Source organism: Cherax quadricarinatus, chromosome 15, assembly GCF_038502225.1.
Source record: "Cherax quadricarinatus isolate ZL_2023a chromosome 15, ASM3850222v1, whole genome shotgun sequence".
NCBI lineage: Eukaryota > Metazoa > Arthropoda > Malacostraca > Decapoda > Parastacidae > Cherax > Cherax quadricarinatus.
The window spans coordinates 5,635,312-5,655,780 of NC_091306.1; the positions used below are offsets into that span (position 1 = coordinate 5,635,312).

The 20,469-nt window shown below is 36.0% G+C and overlaps 1 protein-coding gene and 1 long non-coding RNA gene across 2 annotated transcripts in view; one reads left to right on the forward strand and one right to left on the reverse strand.

Moving 5' to 3' along the window:
- LOC128692139 (LIM domain and actin-binding protein 1-like) overlaps positions 1 to 3,418 on the forward strand; it is a 62,578-nt gene extending 59,160 nt beyond the window's left edge. The window contains exon 5 of the mRNA XM_070085118.1: positions 284 to 3,418. Coding sequence (XP_069941219.1) covers positions 284 to 425 — 142 coding nt within the window. The 3' untranslated portion in view covers positions 426 to 3,418. The remainder of the gene's footprint in view (positions 1 to 283) is intronic.
- On the reverse strand, positions 2,021 to 20,239 carry LOC138851031 (uncharacterized). The gene is made up of 3 exons (XR_011392029.1): positions 18,734 to 20,239; positions 13,948 to 14,051; positions 2,021 to 3,948 (listed from the first exon to the last, which is right to left on the reverse strand). It is a non-coding gene; the product is annotated as an uncharacterized lncRNA (long non-coding RNA).
- Positions 20,240 to 20,469: the final 230 nt, after the last annotated feature.

The following is a 20,469-nucleotide window of genomic DNA, read 5'->3' on the forward strand; positions in this document are numbered from 1 at the left end:
CTATCAGTAAGTAGGTATCTGTGTGCTAGTTGACTGGTGTGGGTCACATCTTGGGGACAAGATTGAAGGACTGCAATGGATATATGACAAGTCCTTGATGATGCACTGACTCTCTTGGGTTATCCTGGGTAGCTAACCCTCCAGGTTAAAAATCCAAAGAAAGCTTAGACCCAAAATACTGTAGTGCTGAATTAGTTTGAAGCTTGTGTATAATATAATCTAAGCATGATAAATATTATGTGGGCTGCCAACTGAAGTTAGTTTGTATGTGATTTATCTGCAGCGTTGGGAGATTCTCAGTTGGTGGTGGAAATCTGTATTGCTTAACACACTACAAGCAAGCATTCAGAGAAAAAGGTACCTATGATGTCTTCACCCCAGACAACCCCTGCAAAGGTAAATGGCAACCGAAGGCTCCAGAATAGTTACTGATATTCGTTTATTAGATTGTCAGGTATGAGAAATGAGTATTGTAATATGTTATTGAAATATATATGGAGCTCTTCAAACCTCTGCTGAAATCAGTTTATAAAGAGCTTAAATGTTATACTTTGATTATGTATTAATAAATGTACATATCTCTTGGTTAGTATGACAGTGCAAATTATTGCTGACAAAATGTAGTACACAATGTGTTGTTTACTTAATGCGACTGGTCTCAGGAACTGCCGTGGCATGTGTTTTGGGACCTTCCCAAAAAATGTATTTTGTGATTAATTTTATATGTACTGTATATGTAAATTATATACATAACACATTTTACTAATTATGTATAGTAATTATATTTTAAATTTCACAAACACAAAATAGACAGTAGCATATCTTTCACAATCTGTGCACCCCAAAATACGGGTATTTCCCATAAGTTTGAATTTAGACAGCAATTTAAATGATTGATGTTTGGTCAGCAAAATATTGGTTAATGTATCACAGATATTAAACTTTTAAATTAGAAATATTAAATCTGAGAGAGAATGGTATAAGAGTACTGTACAATTTAACGTGCCTCATACAAGCAACAATACAAACACAATAGAGTAGCAATAAATGTAATACCTGTACAAGCAACAATAAAAATACAAGAGTAGCACTTACATTAATGTGTGTAGCAAAAGCTACCGTTTGTGCTTTATCTGAACATTACTACTAATGTACATATGTGAGAGTCGGGTAGATCCATGGCTTTTCTCAAATATTTTAAGATATAAATGGCAAAATAAATACATTTTATTCTAGACCTAAATCTGTTTTGCTTCATGTGTAATCATGATATATTTTCTAGTCTTAACAATTTATTACTCTCAGTATAGAGTAAAATGTTTGAGTCATTTGGTTTTTTATTTTGTTTTCTAAAAGCAATTAACTAATAGTTTATAATGGCAAAACTATTGCAGTTTTTGTAGTTAAATGTATGATAACCCTTTGTATGAATGTATGATAGTCCTTTGTATGAATGATGCATGTTTCATTCAGTGGTTTAAATTTCACACCTAGGAAAAAAACTTGCCTGTATATCTGCTTTCTGACCAATTCTTAAAATCTTGCCAACTAAAGTTTTTAGACATATCTAATGAGAGTACGTAGTGAGACCTTTGATGGGTATGCTCACTAGTCAGCCATGTGATAAATCAAAATACCCATAGCAGAAAAGCTTCTGCATATTATAGTTGATGCTTCTAAAGTTATCTATACTGTTTGAATGTGTATAAAATGCCACGGAGGAAACATATTTTTTGCCTTGCTATATACTTTGTGATCTGTGAAAACACTTGTGAATTTCACATTTGTATACACTTATTAATTTTAACATTACTGGCTCTGAATTACCAGGTATGTTACTGAGATTATCCAGTATTGTTTTAAACTAACTTTTCTGTCCTGAATTCAGCCTTTAGTGCATCTGTGAATATTAGTGGTGGGGTATTTCATGAAAAAATGACAATGTATGCTTTACATTTAAGCTTGTCTTAATAATTTAAAGTTTTTTTTTTTTTTTTTTTTTTTTTTTTTTTTTTGGGGGGGTAAATGTTCATATACTAGGAAATAAATGACATGAAATAATACTTAATTGTCAGAGTGCACACCACTTAACATTTCTAAAAATAAAAACTTCCTGTTGACTGATATTTGTCTTGCCTGGACAACTTGATTATTTTTTCTTGATTTGGAAGATTCCTCAGCATCTTTGTTTTGAATTCTAAGTCAAGAAAGTACAGGCAAGTGGGAAGGCAAGTTATTTTTTTTTTTAACACTCCAGCAGTCTTCCACCAAGGTAGGGTGACCCAAAAAGAAGGAATGAAAGTTTTTCTTTTTATTTATACAGGTAAAGGTTTTACTAGCCCCTTGCTCCAGGAATAGTGAGATGGAAGGCTGGTATGCCTCATTATTCTGCTTTAACAAATGCACTTCCCTTCCCCCTCCCGTTTCCTATTAGTCTGCTAAATCAATATCGCTGGAAATACTGTATATAAATCTTATGAAACAATAGTACAGTAATTAAATTTGATGGAATAAGAGGTGTAGAAAAGAAAGGTTAGCTGAATGTGACTTCACAACCAGCAGCAGCGCTGTATAGTCCTTGTGGCTTAGCGCTTCTTTTTGATTATAATAATAATTCACAACCAGCAAAGACTGAATTCATTAAATTTCAGCATTTCATAAAAAAGTAAGGGTTCAATATTTCCCAGATTGTTATTGTAGTTATGTTCAGTTTTTGATGCCAAAAATTCTATTTTGTAAACTGTCCAGTTTGACTTGCTATAAATTTTATTAGTTTGTCATGTCGGCTTATAGGAAGCGGTCGTTAAATTTCTTATGAAGAATAATGTGAGGGTGGGTTTTCAGTGTAATATTAATTGGAAAAGTTTTTCAGAAAAAGCTTGCCAAAAGATATCTGCAATTAAAAATGTCCACCGAGTTTCTTGGATACCTCCTCATCCATTATTCACAGCTGTGTTTTGTACTCTGATTCTGTACAGTAATTTTTTATTATAAATACTCAAATTTTCACACAACTGTTCTGGTAATAATAGATATAGCCAGGTTTATATATGTGTAAAACTTGCATAAATGAAAGACTGCACAGAAGGTTTGACAAGAGGTCAACACAATGACTTCATATAAAAACAATTTAATTGGACAAGTAATACAGGTTTGTACTTTGCATCTTTAATTTTGCTCTCAGGGCATAAGTACAACAGTGTCAAACTAGATAAATGAATAATGAGTCATCATTGAGTAGGACAACCACTGCTTAAGCAAAATTAACACAGTATTCTAACCACACTGCAACAACTGTGACTAAATGTTACTATAATCAAGGTGCTGTAATGTAATTATCATAATATTCACTTTAGCTAATATGCAAAAGGACTGTTAATAACTGTTTATACAATAGAATGAGTGGACAACCAGTAGTTGTAAAAAATATTTAATAATGAATACTTTAGTTTGTTTTACAGATACTACACATTTTAAGTGCTTTTAATTCAGTATTTCTTCTTTTAAACATTAGGGTAAGCTACAAAAGTGCAGTATGTAATTTAGTATCAGAATGTGGCTATACAAGTTAGCAATTAAAATAGCATTTACATACATGTTAAGGGCAAAAATCAATAAATATTTTGAATCAAAATTAGATAATGTCTTGTGGAACAGAAAAGAAAAATTGGATTATACTATATACAAAATGGTAAGCCATACTTGTGTGTGTGCGTGTTCATATATTTTAGAATAGCAAGTAGAGTACAGTTGTTTTTAGAACTGGATGTGCTGGTGAAGTGTGCATTGTAATAAATATGAAGAAATTTGGAGTTTTGGGTGAAAAATACAGTGGTGTTTTATTAGTGCTGGTTAAGCAAGTTCTTGTTGGATCATGTCTATGCTCTTCTGAGAAGCTAGCTAGGGTACAAATGAGTAAAGATGTCTTTTTATCAAGTCACTCGGCACCTGAGGGAAAAAAGCCAAATTGTAAATAAAAATATATAATAAACCCAGTAAAATGTAATTGCAAGAAATGTTTCCATATAAAATTTTCAAGTACATTAAACAGATAAGTATTTAGCAAATAATATATATAAATTATATTATCAAAAAGAAGCACTAAACCACAAGGGCTTATATAAATTATAACTTCAAGAAAAATCTGAAGAAATGCTGGAGGGACTAGTTGCATTGATTAATATTGTACTGTACATATAGACGGGCTTAACCCTTTGAGGGTTTTGGTCGTACTAGTACATCTTACGCGTAGGGGTTTTTGACGTACTAGTACTCATAAATTCTAGCGGCCTCAAATCTAGTGGGAGAAAGCTGGTAGGCCTTCATATGAAAGAATGGGTCTATGTGGTCAGTGTGCACAGTCTAAAAAAAAGTCCTGCGGCACAGTGCATAATGAGAAAAAAAAAACTGACCATTTTTTTGGAATAAATCAGCGACTTTGCAGTGTATTTTCGTATGGTATTTATTGTTGTATTCTAGTTTTCTTGGTCTCATTTTATAGAATGGAAGACATATTACAGAAATTGAGATGATTTTGACTGGTTTTACAATGAAAGGTGCCTTGAAATTGAGCTCAAAGTAGCAGAAATGTTCGATTTTTACCAAACTTCAAAAGTAAACAAATCGTGCCAAGCGTGCAATACACGTCAACTGGCGAGTCTAATATTCTTTCACAAGTGCACCAATAATATTTATACCATTTTTTACACTAATGCAGTAGTCTGCATAACAGTAAATCTTATATTTTTTGTGAGAATAAAAATTCAAAGTGGAAAGCAAAAGAATATAAGAGGGGCCTTGAGACGTGACTAATGACTAGAGGAAATGTCATTTTAGTGCCAGGAATGTCTTGTTTATTCTGGACCCTATTTGGAAATTGGCATCTTTTGAAATTTGTGTGAAATTGGCAAAATTGCTAAATTCTGACCACTGTACTGGATAGTTGAATTTCGTAAATGGGTGGTTTCTTGCACCCATTCAATAGAAAAAATGGTGTTCTAGCGAAATATTCATGTTTTTTGTCGACTAGTACAGTGAAATTGGCCGAAAATGGGGCTCAAAGTGGGCAAAATCGCCGATGCGTAAACATCGCCGAGACCGCTAACTTTGCGAGAGCATAATTCCGTAAGTTTTCTATCAAATTTCAAACTTTTGGTGTCTTTATGATCGGGAAAAGATTCTCTATCTTTTCATAAGATAAAATAATTTTTTTTTTTTTTTTAAATTTGGCCGACCCTGAGAACGAGTTTCGGAGAGGGCCTGTCGACCCTCAAAGGGTTAATTAACCAAATAAGTCAAATCCAAGCCTATAATAGTGTAGCATTAAATATTTTTCTTAACATATTTCTAGTTGTTGGGGGATAAAATTAAGAGATTTGTACAACATGTAGGTACTTAAAAAGATTGTGAAGGTGGAGGAAATGGAGCGGACTGGAAATAATTTTGATCAGTTTCAATTCAGAAATATCTTGAAATAGGGTTTAGCGTAGCAGAAATATTTAATTTTTGGTATTTTTTTGCCTTGGGAATGGTAGGACCCCCATATCCTTCTCCTCCCAGTCTATTTTATGGGTTTTTACTAGGTCTGCTTTAATTACTGTGATGGCCTAAAGCATGGCACATTCTTGGTTATATTTTATTATCCAAGAAACAAGATAAAAACTTCAATGTTTTTGTAATGATTCAAAATGGAGGGTAAATGTTATGTAGGAGAAGCCTGGGACGTGATTAATGAACAAAGGATAGGTTGCATTAGTGACTGGAATGCTTAAATTATTTAATTAGGAATGGTTTTTAACAAATTTGTTGAATTTTGTGTAAAATTGGCCAAATTTCTGTCTTCCGTATACTTTAGGAGAATTTTTTGCACTAAGTTGACAGAATTGAAGCCATACTAGTGAAATAGCTACGAATGTGGTGAGAGGACTCAAAGTAGACAAAATCACCTGTGTAAATTGTGCCCAGACCTTCAACTTTGTACCTGTGTAATTCCATAAGTTTTCTAGCAAATTTCACATTGTCATTACCTTGAGAATTTTTATTTTGTCATGACATCATCAGCACTTTAATTTGAGGACCGTGACAGTGAAAGGGTTAATGAATAGTTATTCAGATTCACTGGTGAATAACTAGAAATCAAACTTTTTAATTAAAATATAACATAATATACATTGCATATCTCTTTACATGTACAGTACTTCTGTTTTAGTATCTTTTCTATTATATATTTTAAAGACAAAATTATTTTTTCTAGTTAAAAAAAGGAAAACTTCGGAAGATTTTATTATATTCACTGAATGTTGAATGATGATGAAAGTATTTTCTTTTTGGGGATTTTCTTTCTTTTTGGGGTCACCCTGCCTCGGTGGGAGACGGCCGACTTGTTGAAAAAAAAAAAAAAAAAAAAAAAAAAAAGTAATATTTTCTTTAGTATATTTTTAAGAATTTAGCTTAAATAAAAACTAAGTACAAAAATTCTGACTATATATATAGCTTGAACATCAATTAACATGTTCATATATTAGTAAGTAGTAGTGACTAATGATCCTTTACCAGTGCATATTAAATGTAATTTTTTCACAATTACCCTTAATATGACTGGCATAAATCAAGCATTTAAATATTGTACATTATCTGAATTGAATGGCTATGTATAGTCCTTGATGTGTGACTATTATGTATATAGTATTTCAGTCTTCAACTGTTCAGTAACTTTAAACAAACCATAATAGCCACATTTTGAAACCTCATTAGATTTCATTTACTCTACATTACTCCAATAACTAACAATAAAAAGCACATACTATTCATAATAGTACTAATAATTTTTACTAGTGTCTAGAATACAATTATTTTTTTCCTTTACATGAGAACAAAGTACTTTTTCCTGCATACATCTTATTTTTTAAGTTATTAACAAAATGTTCTATTTTACCAATCAAGGATGAATACATGTAGGGGGGGAGGGAGGTATAACTTATGTACTCAGTGTAACAAATTATGATAAAAAGACAGGGCTGATAGTTTTTTTTTTTTTTAAATTAAATACTATAATCTGTAAAATATTTGAAAAACAAAAATAAATAAATCCCACTTTAGTTGTCATTATATGCATGGAAGTTGAAAGGGTATGAAGATTTATTAACACAAAAAAAAAAAACTAGGCATTCCCTCCCCCAAAAAAAGGAAAAAAAAATCCCAAATGTCTAAATAAAAAAAAAATGGAATGCTATAGAATTACCAATACAATGCAAATTCATTAATATGCACTGTATTTAATCTTATTATTATTTAAGCCTTTCATTTTGTCCAGGGGGTGTATAAACAGCCTTTCAATTTACATGTGTAGTAGTATGTGATGAAACAGATTAATGTACTTGTATACAGAGGTACAGAATGTAATGGGGTTGATGAATCATAAAATATGAAGAGCACAAAGTAACTTTTTGTTGAATGAAAAAATTACATGATTGAAGATGGAAAACTTTTACAGATTCTTCAAACTAAATTTTTTTTTTTTTTTTAAACCCTCTAGGTAGGGGAGGACAAGCTTCAAGTAACCTTTCTTGGATTGAACCTAAATTCCTTCTATTCCCCAGGTGCTGTTTAACCCCTACAGATTTAGTACTTTTTCCTCTAAACATAGTAATTCAAAACATCTTACAGTATACAACTAGATGTAACCCTGTTTTGTATTATGAAGAAAAAGGTTTAACAGCATTTTACTTCAGCTTGAGTTATTTACATAATATATGATCAAGTTGCAGTCAAAAGTACTCCAGTGTTCACTGTAAAATCTTAATGCGCAAGAGGATCTTGTCAGTCAAATATAGATGTATACATAAGCTAAATATTGTGTACTGTACATTAATGTATAAATGCTTTATATCACTAACTTCTCGAAAGTTACATGTATATAAATACTGTATGATATAATCTGTTTCTACATTACTATTGCTGGCTGTGAGCACACCAGTGAAAAATTTGTAAATTCTTCACTTGTTGCATAATGTTTTATGTACCCTCTCTATATGTATAGATATATGTGCATACTGTATTATTTTTTTAAACATTTAAATTAGTTAAAATGCTATTTTGTATTACATAACTAGAAGTTGCATAATACAGTATTCTCACATTTCACTTCATTATCTGAAAATTTCATCACCATATGCTAAATATTTTGTTCTCGAAATATAAATGAGTTATGTCATTGACACAAGAAGTCTAGAAAATATTGCAAATCAGTTATTGTTTACAGAAAGCCTTTTATAAGTAATTTTATATTTAAAAATATAAACATATCAGGCAAAAATCTTTTTAAATTAGAAGGAAAATAATCACAGTATTGAAGATATGTGCCATCTGAGAAGGCAAAGTCCCAAAAATATTTACTGCTGCCAGGTCACAGGTGGCAGTGAACCCTACAATGTGTTAATACCATCCCCACAACTCTCATGAACTTTTATGAAAGCTGCATACAAATCTCTCCATTACATAAGAGCTAAAAGACGAGGCACAAATATTTTAAATTGTTCTTGGCTGGGTTCTTGGGGTTGGCAGTTGACTACACAAAACTAAATTTTATTTTGATGAAAAAAGTTCTATGACTAGTCTAATTCATTTGTGGTATGTGACCAGATGTGACAAAGCACACAATAATACAATGACATTACAACAGGATACACATTAAGTGCCACAAATTATACTTTACATTAACTCTCAGGCAATACAAGAGAAGCAATGATTGAAGACATTCTCTGGAATACTTGCAGAACAAGTGCCAAGAGACATCACTTCTTAGCCTGAAAGAAAACTTATTGGTCATTTTCAGTTTTGTGGGGGTAAATACTGCCTAAGTGGGGAAAACCTAGACAGGACTTGTGGCACAGCATCGAAAGATTAGGCATGAAATCACTACTTCCTAATTCTGAGGTGGACTGCATTCTCAGTTCTCTAACAGGGTTTACTGGAGAAATACCATCAGTTGAGGATGGAGAACATGTTCTCTAGATTACTTTTGGAGTTTCTCTACATATATTTTTAACCAGTGGAGATTTTGAGTGCCATTCTAACATGTTTGTTATCCACTGTTGGGTGCAAATATGTAAATTTTGTCTAGTGAAAGTTTAATGTATAAAACAACAAAAGCTTTAAAAAAAAATTTGACAAATGCAGAAAAGCAAGACAATAGTATGGAAAAAAGACACTTGGCACAGAGCAAACTTTTATTATAGGCTACCTGTATGACCTTGTAGGTTTAGTGCCTAGTTCTGATTATAATATAAGCTACGTTTTACTCTAGGGACTACTTAATGCAGTAATGATAAGGCTCTATTCAGAGTGAAAATTTATAATAATGGATTGCTCTTTGCCAGTCTGCCTATCATACTTGTCAGTAATACCTGCCATTCTACATTTCAAGAGCTGTATGACTCTTGTGGGCTTAGAACTTAGTTTTGATTGCAATAACAACACATTGCAAGAAAGTAGCATGCTATAAAAGTAATTAGTTTGCATATCTAAACCATGTGTAGGGTCATCCAGCCATAGCCAAATGTTTCCATCGCTTAGATATTTTGTCCAAATAATTTAACTAAATAGGATATATATTAAATATTTTGGCTTAAATAAAACTAAACATCTGCTTACTGAAATGTTCTACAGTGGAACCTCGGCTTTCGTCATTAATTCATTCCAGAAAGTCTGACAAAAACCAAACTATGAAAACTGAAGCAATATTTCCCATAAATAATGTAAATCCAATTAATCCGTTCGACACCCAAAAATATTAACAAAAAATACATTTTATTGAGAATATAAATGACTAACAAAATGGATAAATGAACACTTAACATCACTTTTACCTTTATTGAAGACTTGGTGTATGGAAGACAGCAAGGAGGGGAGAGGGAGGAGGAGAGGTTGTTGTTTGGAAGGGGAATCCCCCCTCCATAAGGACTTCAGGTATCAAGGCCCTATCTGGGGTTACTTCCCTTCTTTGTCTTTTACTGGCACTAGGACTAGCTAGTCACTGGATCCCTGTCAATTATTATAATCAAAGAAAGTGCTAAACCTACAAGTCCCCTGTTGCACAAAAAATGTCCAGAGAGGTCTATTTCTGGCATCTCTTAAGATTTGCCTAAAATAGGACAAGGCATTGTCATTGAACATTGATGCGGACTTCCCGTAAATCCTGGCGAGATCGGCGGACACTCATATGCCACTTTCGTACTTTGCTACAAGTTCTTTCTTGAATTTTATCATGTTTCTTTGGCCCCGTAGTGGCTTATTTAGCAGTCACACTATAAACAAGAACAAAAAAACAGTGGATTATTACAAAATGTTTCGGATGAATGCACAGGGTAATGCTCACTCGACGAGAAACAGCCATACTGAGTCAGAACGTGTGGGATGCTTTGTGTGGGCGTGGACAGGCGGACCATTGCCAACTGTATGAAAACTGGGACAAAATTTAGTTTTCGTAATCATCGAAAACCAAATCCTACGAACACCAGGGCATTCAAAAACAGAGGTTCCACTGTATTTAATTTTTCATACTTTAGTACTTGCCATTATTATTAAACTTCAACGTCACATTTGTTTCCTTCTAAGCAATTATTTTCAAAAAAAGAATAGAATGTTTTTTTAATTAAAAAAAAAAAAAAAAAATTTTAAACGCAACCCTAAACTTCCGGTTACCCATGTTATTTTCCCCTGCATATCTGGATTCACGTTGGATGTGGCTAGTTAAAATACCGTACTTTCTTATGAAATTGACATTAATGCTTATTTTCATATTGCTGAACTGTGTGCCTTAAGGGAGGTGGCTCAATGATGGTAAGGGGCTCTTGATTCAAAGTGATCAGACCTATCTATCTACCTTGTGATTTGAACCTAATTTTCTCCCATTCCTCCAAGTGCTGTGTGACCCCTATGGGTCTGGCACCTTTTCCCCAATCCTATTCTACAAATGAAATATGTTCTCGCAATAATCCCAAAGTAATATTTTTTACATTACTCATCAACATGCAGAAAGTCCTCGCTAGGTTCTTGGAAACTGGAACTAAGCGAAACAACATATAACGACACCACACCTCACTGTCCATAATCAAACCACTTTTAAACTTCTAGTTTTGTTTCTAATGTCACACTTTTTTGTGGTCACAGATATCAGGGTGCACAGTGAACCTTTAGCACTCATTTCAACAAGGTTAAATCAAGGAATAAATATTTGCAAAGAAAAATTTGAAGGAACACTACCAACCACCACCACAGTTCAAAAACAAACTAATAAATATGGCAGACTTGCCGAGTGGTTTCATACCACATTGTTTATTGTGCATTTGTATGATTATTGTACACTGTACTTTGTAGAAGAATAGTTCACAGATGAATGGTTCAGAGAACCGACAAGTTAAAGTATTATTATAATCAAAAAGAAGCACTAAGCCACAAGGGCTATACAGCAAGTTGTTAAAGTAGACGTGTGCAACGCTTGGGTATCTTTAATGAGGAAACGTTTCGCCACACAGTGGCTTCATCAGTCCATACAAAGGAGAATGGTGAAGAACAGGAAGAGTTTGAGGTAATCAGTCCCTCAGCCTTGAGTTGATGTAGTCAGTCCATCATTCTTGTACTTTACAAATTTTTATTTTGCAATCTATATTCGTTTAATTTTTTTCCCCCATTGACATAATGTAACGACATTATTCAAGGACTTGCTCTATTTGTTTGTAGTATTGCAGCTATTTTTTTAAGCCAGATTCTAAATCTATGATTTATTCTTTCTTAAAATAAGATTTCCCAAATAACCCTGAAGGGAAAACTTCTTGATGCTGAAGGGCTGGTGATCCAAAAAACTGGATTTCTCCTCTTAGATAGGACCAGTTTGCATCCCATTCCCCAGGCACTATATAACCTGTAGGGATTTAACACTTCCCACTAAATGTAATAATTTCCCAAATACATCGTGTCTTGCAACTCTCTCCTTATTTGACAGTCAATATTGTAATAGGAGTTGTGATACTATTAGAATTCAGTTACGTAAGTCAGATGTAATTATTAAGAAATTTACAAATGTTATTAATGTTTCAATAATCTAGGTGCAATGCTATATATAAATGATAAAGATTAAAGACAAAAAATTTTTTTTTTTTTTTAACTAAATTTGGAATATATAGCATTTGCTTAGTTACTGATCCACTGTAGGCTGAAATAAATTGTGCTGACCCAAGTGTAAATTAAAAGTCCTTACTCGTGCAAATGGATGATACTAACACTTGGAAAACTTGCGGTAAACGCACATACTGGGAAGAGTTTAAACTAAATTAAAAACAAATTTAAATACAGATGGGATGACTTTACCGTCTATTTTTAGCACCTTTGACTTTTACAAGTGTGAGACTGTTTCACTGACAGTAGATAGGGAGCTTCACAAATGATCAGTATCTTTTTCTCTCTAATTTAAAAAACACATGCAGGTGCTCATATCATGGTAAAATTTCCATAGCAGTCAGGTAATGAGTAGAGCAGCAAGTAAGCAAGGTTGACCTGAGAGGTAATAGCCAGAAAGATACTTGCATGAACTAGTGATGATATCCTATCTGAAGTAAACTTTATCCATCCTGACATTGTCACTTTAAAGAGGTGCTGGGGGTTTGGTTTGTGGCCTAGGAAAAAAAAAAAAGAGTCTTCTCTGAAAGGGTGTTGCTGAATGCAGTGCTTGTCTAAGAATACTGCATCTCTCTCAGTATAAACTGTGAAGTTTTGTCTTTTGTTTAAATTGTCTGACATGGATATAGATTGTAAAATGTTGACAAGAATGACAATAATTTTTCTGTGATTACAGTTTATGTAATGAGGAAACTGATCGCAAAAATAGAAAGCTGTGATTATAAATGGAATGTTTAAAGCACTTAATCGCCAAATGGCTCCAGTACTTTGTAAATAAAAAATCCATGAAGTCAGAACAGAAAATGGAAGAGTACCAGAGAGGAGACAAAATCCATGAATAGTAAGTGAGAGTAATCAATTTTAGAATTTGCATTATGTCTGAGTGGTATTCAGTAATTATCCTAATTTTGTAATTGGTTTGTGGTGGTGGTATATCTCTCCTGTGCCTTATACTTGTCCCACATTTAAGAAGGGGTTTACTGTACAATACTGATGGGCTGACCATAAGTGTGAGTAAGATGTTGAAAGAGAAGTGGTGCTACAGGAATACAGTAAGAGAGACTGGCCATGGACTGCATGAACAAAAATCTCTGTGAAACAAACTGAGTGGTGAAGCATATTTACCTACTAAAACAATATGGGGCATAGTATTTGAAGTCAGTAATGAAGTACTTTAACAAATTGGAATAATAAGAAAGATAATTAAAAAAAAAAATGACCTTGGTTCACTCGAGAAAAAATGTGATTTTGCTACTTCCCCCCCCCCCAAAAAAAAAAAAAAAAATTAAATACTTGGAATGATAAATGCATAATTTACATAAGAATAAAAAAAAATACATGAAGGTTAGAAAACCTAGAACAGCAATCTTCTTTACAAACTACCCTCCCTTCCCCTCACTCCAGATTTGCAGAACACATGGGTGACAGAGTCAGGATGAGTTTAAAAAGATTTTGTTATACCGTCACCACTGAAATGTAGGCATGTTTTTTCTGGGAGGTATTATACACGTGTACGAGTGAAAATTTTAAGATCATTTAAAATAATTTTGGAGGATTACTAGAAAAAGTAATCTATCCCTCAGTATATGAATTAAAGAATCACCTCAAGAATATATCTCCATAGCTTCAACTGAGAGTATCAGGTTAAGTCCACTTCAAATTCAGGCTGCCTATGATCCCCAATTTTTATAACTACTTTAAAACATCAAAGCTATTATTCTTGATTCTTTGGAGATTCTGAGTTTGTAGCTTCAATTTTTCGTGTCCACTTGCCTTTATTGGGAGTAAATACATCGTATGTTCCCTTTTCTGTAAAAGCTTGTTTGTAATGTGTCGTGCAGTACATGTCATCACCGCCTATGGAGAAAGTATTCATACTGGAAAGAGAGAATTAAAAATATGAGGGTTAAGTTCAAAATTATGCAATCCTGTTGCAGTGCTGTATGACCCTCCTGGGTTTAGTGCTAATTTTATTACTGTATACTATGTAATCCTGTATAAATAAATGGAGTCAATAATTTATGCATAGTAAGTAGGCCTTAGACAAGGATGTGTGATGTCACCGTGGTTGTTTAATATATTTATAGATGGGGTTGTAAGAGAAGTAAATGCGAGGGTCTTGGCAAGAGGCGTGGAGTTAAAAGATAAAGAATCACACAAAGTGGGAGTTGTCACAGTTGCTCTTAGCTGATGACACTGCTCTTGGGAGATTCTGAAGAGAAGTTGCAGAGATTGGTAGATGAATTTGGTAGAGTGTGCAAAAGAAGAAAATTAAAAGTGAATACAGGAAAGAGTAAGGTTGTGAGGATAACAAAAAGATTAGGTGAAGAAAGATTGGATATCAGATTGGAGGGAGAGAGTATGGAGGAGGTGAATATTCAGATATTTGGGAGTGGACGTGTCAGCGGATGGGTCTATGAAAGATGAGGTGAATCATAGAATTGATGAGGGGAAAAGGGTGAGTGGTGCACTTTGGAGTCTGTGGAGACAAAGAACTTTGTCCTTGGAGGCAAAGAGGGGAATGTATGAGAGTATAGTTTTACCAACGCTCTTATATGGGTGTGAAGCATGGGTGATGAATGTTGCAGCGAGGAGAAGGCTGGAGGCAGTGGAGATGTCATGTCTGAGGGCAATGTGTGGTGTGAATATAATGCAGAGAATTCGTAGTTTGGAAGTTAGGAGGAGGTGCGGGATTACCAAAACTGTTGTCCAGAGGGCTGAGGAAGGGTTGTTGAGGTGGTTCAGACATGTAGAGAGAATGGAACGAAACAGAGTGACTTCAAGAGTGTATCAGTCTGTAGTGGAAGGAAGGTGGGGTAGGGGTCAGCCTAGGAAAGGTTGGAGGGAGGGGGTAAAGGAGGTTTTCTGTGCGAGGGGCTTGGACTTCCAGCAGGCATGCGTGAGCGTGTTTGATAGGAGTGAATGGAGACAAATGGTTTTTAATACTTGACGTGCTGTTGGAGTGTGAGCAAAGTAACATTTATGAAGGGGTTCAGGGAACCGGCAGGCCGGACTTGAGTCTTAGAGATGGGAAGTACAGTGCCTGCACTCTGAAGGAGGGGTGTTAATGTTGCAGTTTAAAAACTGTAGTGTAAAGCACCCTTCTGGCAAGGCAGTGATGGAGTGAATGATGGTGAAAGTTTTTCTTTTTTGGGTCACCCTGCCTTGGTGGGAATCGGCCAGTGTGATAATAATTAAGTAATAATTCTTTTATACAGAATAATACAAATGTCAAGACTTTTTAAATTTATAGCAGGAAGAGCCAGAGTTACATGCAATGTTCCCTCAAAGGAAGTTCTTTGACAGTGAAGAGCTCTTCATTCTACGAATTTGACCTGTCTGCCCCTTCCTTGGGTTGAACCTGACTGTCTTGTTACTCCATATGGAACAGACTTCGGTACAATTTCAACTGTCTCTACTTTCTTGCATTAAAAAGTCAATACCCAGCACTAGAGCTATAACTGTTACATTATCACATGTCATATTTCAATGATTTCTTCATGAAGATTCATCTTCATATATGTGAATGAATGGGCATTTTTAACATCAACCAAATACCCAAGAGCCTCTCCCAATTTCTTCAGTGATCAATCATTCCTTAACAACCTGTGACTTCCATTCCTCAAATTTCAGAGGCTATATAATATCGCCCAATAAATTCTCCCCTAACTGAAGAATGAGACAATTATGCAACATTTGGGAATCTTATTTTGTGGAAATATTTTGCCAGCAAGTGGCTTCTTCAGTGCAACATAGAGGAGAACAGACATTTCCACTGCCTCCAACCTCCTTGCTGCAATGTTTAAAATCCATGTTTTGCACCCATAAAGGAATGTTAGTACCACTAGGACACATAACCCATTTTGCCTCCATGAATAATATTCTTTGTCTCCACAGATGCTTAAATGCACCACCCACTTTTTTTTCCCCTTGTCAATTCTATCGTTCACCTCATAATCCATAAACCCATCTGCTAGTTCACTCTCAAGTAAATGAAGTAATAATACACTACTATTCACCTGTTGTGTAAACATAGAGAACTTGACAGATTCCATAACACCTGCCATTATCCTTTACTTGACAGTTTGTTAAATGACCCATCATAGACATAAGGGAGAGTTATGAACCAAAGGTAACTTTATCCAGAGAACATGTAACCACCACCATTTCCCAGTCACACTGAACACCTCAAAGTATGTCTTCGGCTAGCATTTTTTTTACTGCTGAATTGTATGCCATTCTTGCAGCACTTATCCGTATTGCATCTTCGCCTGTGTCATCATTTGTGGTTGTTTTAGAGTCCCTTAGTGCTTTACAGGCTATACAAAAATTTGACACCTCACCCCCTAGTTCTCCATATCCAACTTCGGTTACGCCATATCTCTACCAAACAAAGATATTGTTTTTTGTTGGGTCCCTGGTCATGTTGACGTACAGGGCAATGAACAGGCAGACACTGCTGCGCGGTCAGCAGTACATGACCTTCCAGTTTCATATAGAGGTGTTCCATTCACGGACTATTTTGCTGTTATAGCTACCCACCTTCACACCCGTTGGCAACAACGTTGGTCTGCTCTGCTCAATAACAAACTTTGTTCTATTAAACCGAGTATAGGTTACTGGCAGTCTTCTTGTCACCAGTGTCGAGGTTGGGAGACTACTCTCTCCCGCCTTCGCATTGGCCACATTCGTCTTACTCATGGATATCTCGTGGAGAGGCGCCCTGCTCCTCTCTGAGAATTGTCAGGTTCCAATATCGGTCAGCCACATTCTGTTAGACTGCCCACTTTATCAACGAGGACGCAGAATTTACCTCCAACGTCGTCTTTGCTCCGCTGCTCTCTCTTTACCTTCCCTTCTTGCTGATGGACCCTCCTTTAATCTGGACTCTCTCATTGACTTTTTGACAACAACTTACTCCACAAACTCTTATGATGATACCTTCAGCCCTTTCTACCTCAATCTCTTGCTACCCTCTACCCCCGCACTATCCCCTGCCCCGCTGTTTTCTGTAACCTACTAATCATCCCTCCCCCCTTCTGCCGCCCCATACCCTCACTTCCTTCCCTACCCTGCAGCGCTGTATAGCCCTTGTGGCTTAGCGCTTCTTTTTTATTATAATAATAATAATCAAAGTATGTAACTTCCTCGAAGGTTAAATTTATTTTTTTTTTATTAACACATCGGCTGATTCCCACCAAGGCAGGGTGGCCTGAAAAAGAAAAACTTTCATCATTCACTCCATCACTGTCTTGCCAGAGGGGTGCTTTACACTACAGTTATAAAACTGCAACATTATTACCCCTCCTTTAGAGTATAGACACTGTACTTCCCATCGCCAGGACTCAAGTCCTGCCTGCCAGTTTCCCTGAATTCCTTTATAAATGTTACTTTGCTCACACTCCAACAGCACGTCGAGTATTAAAAACCATTTGTCTCCATTCACTGCTATCAAATATGCTCATGAGGGTTAAATACATGACAATAATTCAAGTGGTCTGGTATTCCTCACGCTATAACTATTCTACACGCTATAACTACCAAAGAGTGATAAGTAAACCATACCCCCGGCCGGGATTGAACCCGCGGTCATAGAGTCTCAAAACTCCAGCCCGTCGCGTTAGCCACTAGACCAGCTAGCCACAATAAGATTCATCCAACTAGGTATATTTCTACACCATAGGAAAGTTAGCACAGGCACCTCTGTGACCACAAATGCAAGTTTTTACAGACGAATCTCCAGCTAGCGTGGCCGTGACGAACTCTAGCTCAAGTGCTAACTTTCCTATGGTGTAGAAATATACCTAGTTGGATGAATCTTATTGTGGCTAGCTGGTCTAGTGGCTAACGCGACGGGCTGGAGTTTTGAGACTATGACCGCGGGTTCAATCCCGGCCGGGGGTATGGTTTATTTGCAATCGTGTCATTACGATTTCTTAAGTCATGTTGACGGCAGTGAAGGGACTTGAGCTAGAGTTCGTCACGGCCACGCTAGCTGGAGATTCGTCTGTAAAAACTTGCATTTGTGGTCACAGAGGTGCCTGTGCTAACTTTCCTATGGTGTAGAAATATACCTAGTTGGACGAATCTTATTGTGGCTAGCTGGTCTAGTGGCTAATGCGACGGGCTGGAGTTTTGAGACTATGACCGCGGGTTCAATCCCGGCCGGGGGTATGGTTTATTTGCAATCGTGTCATTACGATTTCTTAAGTCACAGTGATAAGTAACATCCCAACTATGAAATCCTTTTTGCTAGAGGTTTGTGCCAGCCACTACTGTGTCAGCACAGATTTCTAAAATAATTATCACACTAAACCAGCTACCATTAGTAAATCTAGCTTTGTCTCTTCTTAGGCAGTATGATGATAATAAATGCCGAGTTAATTCAAATGGTGTACTACTGACAAAAGTATAGAAAAAGACATTGGGAGTGCATTTTGCTGTCCATAGTTCTGTTAAGTCATGATGAATTGATGATCTACACAGAACAAAAGACAATCCCAGTAAAAGCTGCTTATACAACATGTGTTATCTAATAATAATGTTACATTGCACTCACTTGAGTTTTGTGTTACATCTGCAGCACTTGAAACAGTTCTTGTGAAGAACACGTCCTGCAACTTCCAGTCTCTCCATGGCATAAACGGTGCGATTACACAGCATACACTCTTCCCCCCCACCACCCTAGGAAATTCAAAATATAAGAATAAACACTGCAGAAGGCCTACTGGCCCATTCAAGGCAGGTCCAACTCTCACCTAATCACATACCCATCCAACCTATTTTTAAATCTATCCAAAGTTCTCTTTCTCTCTCTCAATGACACCACCTGTGAGTTTGTTGCACATGCACTATAAAGAGGAGCTTCATAAGAGAGTTGACTATTACAAAATACAGTGGACCCCCGCTTAACGATCACCTCCCAATGCGACCAATTATGTAAGTGTATTTATGTAAGTGCGTTTGTACGTGTATGTTTGGGGGTCTGAAATGGACTAATCTACTTCACAATATTCCTTATGGGAACAAATTCGGTCAGTACTGGCACCTAAACATACTTCTGGAATGAAAAAATATTGTTAACGGGGGGTTCACTGTATTCTGAAAAGCACAACAGTATTACTTTTTTCTACTTTCCTATCTAAATCTAACCTATTATCTTTAGAGAAAAAGGAGGTGTACATTATTAAAGTAAAAGTGTATTCAAAGAAACTTCTAAGAAATTTCTACCCACCAAATATTAGATTTTTCTATTCAACCTTATTTTGCATTTTGTAAAGCTTAAAATTCTAGTATTGTACAGTCAAAAGAAAATGTTGAGGGATAAGTTACCAGTGCTATCCATCCATCTCTAGACAGGTGATCAGCTGATTTGCCAACAAAATTAGATGATCAGTCATGGAATCAACTAATCAGTTGAAGTTTACCTGACCAATCAGGAGGATCAGATAGCAAGCCAAGAAAGTTGGGGGGAGGGATTAGTTGACTAGTTGAGAGGACTCAGCAGACCACTTGGGGTATTAGCTCATTAGTTGGGGATCCGCTGACCAGTCAGGGAATGGGTAGGGGGTGTATCAGCTGACCAGTCAGGGAATGGGTAGGGGGTGTATCAGCTGACCAGTCAGGGAATGGGTGGGGGTGTATCAACTGGCCACTCAGGGAATGGGTGCAGGTGTATCAGCTGGCCACTCAGGGAATGGGTGCAGGTGTATCAGCTGGCCAGTCAGGGAATGGGTGGGGGTGTATCAGCTGGCTAATCAAGGAATGTGTGGGGGTGTATCAGTTGAACAGTCAGGGGATGTGTGGGGGTGTATCATCTGGCCAGTCAGGGAATGGGCAGGGGTATATTAGCTGGCCAGTCAGGGAATGGGCAGGGGTATATTAGCTGGCCAGTCAGGGAACGGGCAGGGGATGTACCAGCTGATGAGTCAGGGATGGGGATGTTATCAGCTGACCAATCAAGAATATCAACCATTCATTCAAGACAACCACCAGATCCCAGATTATTCCACCTTTATAAAAGATTGTAGCTACTACACTCAAAAATATTGTGTAATAAAATGAAGAAGCCAACAATCCTTTCTCAGCTATTTTACAATGCTTATAAAAAAGTAAAATCTTGATTTAATGGACTAATACAGGGGAAAAAAAAAAGGGTCCAGTTAACGCCAACTGTCACAAAACAGCGGACTCTGTCCATTGTTTGCGAACTGTCCAAATTTTGTCAGTAAAATCTGAAATCCATTAAATCAAGGGTTTTGTTGTACCATGAAATTCTGTATTTAATGAAAAATT